Source organism: Myotis davidii, unplaced genomic scaffold (assembly GCF_000327345.1).
Source record: "Myotis davidii unplaced genomic scaffold, ASM32734v1 scaffold1565, whole genome shotgun sequence".
Lineage (NCBI taxonomy): Eukaryota > Metazoa > Chordata > Mammalia > Chiroptera > Vespertilionidae > Myotis > Myotis davidii.
Genome location: NW_006295743.1, coordinates 154,418 through 159,291, shown reverse-complemented (window position 1 = coordinate 159,291; position 4,874 = coordinate 154,418). Strand labels below are relative to the sequence as shown.

At 39.0% G+C, this 4,874-nt stretch overlaps 1 protein-coding gene across 2 annotated transcripts in view; it reads left to right on the top strand.

The window, feature by feature from the left end:
- The window catches only part of LOC102766187 (UPF0061 protein ETA_18310), a 49,722-nt gene extending 45,597 nt beyond the window's left edge, over window positions 1-4,125 (top strand). For both annotated transcript variants that reach the window (XM_015568246.1, XM_015568245.1), the window contains one exon: window positions 3,007-4,125. In XM_015568246.1, the coding sequence (XP_015423732.1) occupies window positions 3,007-3,129 (123 nt within the window). In that variant the 3' untranslated portion in view covers window positions 3,130-4,125. The remainder of the gene's footprint in view (window positions 1-3,006) is intronic.
- The last annotated feature ends 749 nt before the right edge of the window (window positions 4,126-4,874 follow it).

Sequence of the window (4,874 nt, the reverse complement as noted above, 5' to 3'; positions counted from 1 at the left end):
TTCCCGTCTGCCAGCAGCCCTGTGGGGCCCCTTCTCCACTGGCGGGTCACGCTGGTCCCAACGGCTGCGGACTCTGTGGGGCGCAGATTTCGCCCAGCGCGCGCACGCGAGCTCGGTCCTCTTTCCAACCCGAATTGCAAACCGCACCTTTAGGGAAAGTCTGACCTTTCCGTGAGAAGAAGCAGTGCTTGTCTGAGTTCACGCAGTCACGCTGCTTGAGATCCCTTGTTTCCAGGTTAGTAGCTGGTCTCTGGATGCCGGCAACAATCGCCCAAAATGGCGCGGTCTCCGCTGCTGCGCTGGCACACCAAGAGAGGTTTCAGTCGCAGTCTCCAACCGTCCTTTTTTTTCCTGGGGGTCCTCGGTCTTTCCTAGCTGCAGACAGTCTCTCAGCTGAAAATCCTCTGCCTATTCGGGCTGTATGTTACCCGTTTCAGCTGCTCACCCTTATCTGCTCCAGGAGAAGGCACAGGACACGTCCCTTTATACCTCCGCCATTTTTTCTTCCCCCTGTGCACGAATTTTGTGCACCGGGTCTCTAGTTGTAAATAATGCTGCAATGAACATACGGGTGCAATATTCTTTCAAATTAGTGTTTCTGTTTTCTTCATATATATTCCCAGAGTGGAATCAGTGGGTCATTATACAGTTCCATTTTGAATTTTTTGAGGAAACTCCATACTGCTTTCTCCAGTGGCTGTTCCAATCTTCATTCCCAGCAATGGTACACAAGGGTTCCCTTTTCTCTATCTTCGTGCAGCACTTTGTTTGATGATAGCAAAGATTTGAAGAAGCCCAAGTGTCTATCAATAGATGAGCAGATAAAAAAAAGCTGTGGTACATTTACACAATGGAATATTACTCGGCTGTAAAAATGAAGGAAATGTTACCATTTGCAACAACATGGATGGACCTGGAGAGTATTATGCTAAATGAAACAAGCCAGTCAGAGAAAGACAAGTACCATATTATTTCACTTGTATGTAGAATCTAATGAACTAAATAAACAAAATAGAAACAAACTCATAGATATAGAGAACAGACTAACAGCTGTCAGAGGGGAAGGGAATAGGGTGCTGGGTGATAAGGGTGAAGGGATTAAGCAAAAAACAAACAACTCATAGACACAGACAAAGTATGGTGATCACCAGAGGGCAAGGGGGGTGGGGGAGGTAGAAAAAGGTAAAGGGGGGATAAAAGGTGATGGAAGAAGAATTGATTTTGAGTGACAAAGACACAATACAATATACAGATGATAAGTTATAGAATTGTACATTTGAAACATAATTTTGTGAAACAGTGTCACCCCAATAAATTCAATAAAAATAAAAAATCAATATCTCTTGTCAGGACCATAGGTGTAGTTTCCAGTGTCCCTACAGGAGACCTGCCTTGAGAGTCACCACACTAAAGAAAGCCCTAGGGATTCTATCGGGGATTTACAGTTCTCCCAAGCCAGAAGCTATTTTTCAGTCATAAACAATGTTGTGTGGTGATACAGTTGACGTACCACCTCACCTCATCAGGTTGCCAGGGAACAGACTTAGAATGTTAACTAAAGTTTACATTCTCATGCAGGAAAGGAAAAAAAAAAAGTTTATTTTTGATAAACCTTTTACATGAAATTTTTTACATATACAACTTGTGTTTACCTTCTTGCTTCAAACATTTCTTGAGAATCCACTCTATGTGAGGTGCTGTGGAGAAGTATAAAAATTGATTCAAGGAGCTTTCAAACTAGTAGGTGAGATCAGATAGATTTAAGACTGACTTTAATAAAAAGATGTGTATAGAAAGTACCTGGGGAGAGTGAAGGGCTCTAACATTGATGATGATGCAGTCTTTCTATTTAAAATATTGGTAGGATAGTAGTATACTCTATTTGATCTCTTGGCTTTACTTTCTTATTATAATCATTCAATGTTTTCTATCAGAACTATGCATTTTCTTTCTTTTTTTTAAAAAAATATATTTTATTGATTTTTCACAGAGAGGAAGAGAGAGGGATAGAGAGTTAGAAACATCGATGAGAGAGAAACATTGATCAGCTGCCTCTTGCACACCTCCTACTGGGGATGTGCCCGCAACCAAGGTACATGCCCTTGGCCGGAATCGAACCTGGGACCTTTCAGTCCGCAGGCCGATGCTCTATCCACTGAGCCAAACCGGTCAGGGCTATGCATTTTCTTTATGCAAGAAAGTGATAAAACCACTGGCAAAATAGTTTAAATTGAGATATAGTTAACATATAATGCTCTGCTAGCTTCAGGTGTAGAACATAATGATTCTATATTTGTACATATTGCAAAATGATCACCACAATAAGTCTAGTTAATATCAATCACCATACATAAAAATCTTTTTTTCCCTTGGGATGAAGACTTTTAAAATTTACTCTCAGCAGCTTTCAAATATACAATATAGGATTAAATATAGCCACCATACTGTACATCACATCTCCATGATTTAATTATTTTATAACTGGATGAAAATATATAGTTCCCCTAGAATTATTGTTTAAAGAAGTGTGTTCTTTGATGCCTCAGTTTATAACCATGGGGGAAAATTGTAATATTTGTTACTTAAAATTTCTATTTTTCCACAGAAAATTCCTAGTACTTGGGGCAAAACGAGGAAGCAGTCTAAGTAGGAATCAGGCCCTTGGTTTGTAATGATTGAAAATTATTGACATTGTTTTATTTTTTTTCAATATTTCAGAAAGTCATAATCCTCTAACTGCTGTGAATTTTAATAATCAGGATATATATGTAGTCTTCATGACACTGTACATATTCACTCTCCTGTTTTAACATAAAACTAGTACTTAAGGAACTTTTTGTGGAACAATAGAAATTTTAAGTAACAGCTATAATTGAAGTTTTAATAAAATGTAAAATGTTTAAACATTTTCAAACAAATTTAAAATGTCCCTTGTTAGAAATTTAGAAAACTAATAAGGGTCCTAATGGAGAAAATCTATATTTACCTATTTAAATTGTTTACCAGGTCAATCTTCTGCAGCAAGTTCTTCAGCATCCTTTTCAGAAGCATTCTGCAGCTGAGAAAGCAGGCTACTCCTCACCTACTCCTGCTTGGGCTAGAGATCTCAGAGTTAGCTGCTCATCTTGATTCGGAAAAAAGAAATGAAAGAATACTTCTGTCATTGAACTGAACATAGAATAATTAATTTGTTAAATTCTTATCTACATTTTGATGAAAATCCTGAATTTCATAATGATTATATATAAAAATATTCTTAACTAGATAAACTAGACCTATTTTTTGTAACATCTTTGTGATCATTTTTTTTTTTCCAAAGCTGCTTATTATATACTTGAGTTACAGGAAGTTACATCACATCTGGGAGGGCCTTTGGCATCATGAGACCCATCCCCTTAACACTGGGCGGGAGAATCAAACTGGTTGGCGTCCAGTCTTTGACTGGTCCCGCCTCCAGGGCGGGGCTTTTGCCCTCACACTGAATCCAGCTGATGTAAATTAAGCCAAGTGTATTCTACCGGCCCTTAACACCTCCCCCTTTTTAAATATATTTTTGCAGCTAAAATCAAAAGCAAAACCTTACATCAAGAACAAGGCTTTGACTAAAAACTAATAACAAATTGATATCAATGCAAACACAATAATAATAGAGAAATCAAACTACAGCTACATCAATATTCTTGCTACTGATTGAAAAGTCTCTTTTGTTGCTGGTGTCTATTTGCTCAGAGTTCTTAGAGTTGATTGTGCAATGTCTTATTGAAGACTGGCAGCTAACCAATGTCAGCATGGCCAGAAACATGGTTGAGGTAGTAAATTCTGCCTTCTGTCGGCTTTAGTAGTTAACTTCTTCTGCATCACTGTCATCAGGGCAACTCTCAGTCCCTTGAACGATGGGGCAAGCAGCTTCTCTGGGTCTATCATGGCGACGCACATAACGCTCTGGCATCCAGATTGGCTGTGCTGTTCCTTCTGGAGAGATAAAAACACAACCTCTTCCCGACATTATTATTGCATCTGATAAAACTTTTGTCTGGTTTTTGCCTTCTTCAACCAGGCTAACTTGGTGGAGGCTATTGTACAGGAGGCCTGATGCCTTTTGGCTGCTGTACAACCCTCTGTATTGCAATTCAAAAAATTTTAAAATATAAAGCAAAACATTTTTAAGTATAAAATCATGACTGACTTTGCATTTGAGGTGAGACATAACATCTGTCTCCCCCTTTTTGTTTTAATAATTGCATCTTAATAGTACAGTTGATTTACTTCAAAATAGCTTGAGAATTAATAAGTGATATTAGTTTTATGATAAATATGACATTGCTGACAAAAATACTGAAAACAGAATTAGCATACGTGAATCCATTGTCTGTTTTTAGCTTTAAGGGAGGTCCTAGTACCGTAAAGACAATAATTAATTATGTGCTAGGCACTCTTCCCTGTTACTTTTCCTTCATACATCTTGATAAGTGAAAGCTTCTTGAAGGGTTTGAGTCCTTTTAAGACTCTTTAATCCACATTTGCAGACGTACAGCAGATTACTGCTCACATGGAAAGAAGGATGTTCTTAGGTGTTCCTGGGCTCTTGGTCACTTCTGGGCTCCTTGCTGTCCACTCCGTCCTCTCCCCACTTCTTATCTTCAGTGGGATGCTTGGGATCATTGCTATCTGTGGGCTGGGCGATTGATTATCTGCAGCTGTAAGGCGTGTCTCCAGGTTTGAACTCCTCTTTAAGTTGGCCAGTTCCTCTCTTGGGTCCATGCTGAAGTTAATATTTCTTGTGGGAATCCACACGAGGTTTGAGAAATTTTCTTTTCCGTTCTGTGGCGGCCACAATACTCTGGGGTGATCCCTAAAGAAATGCCTAACCTCCT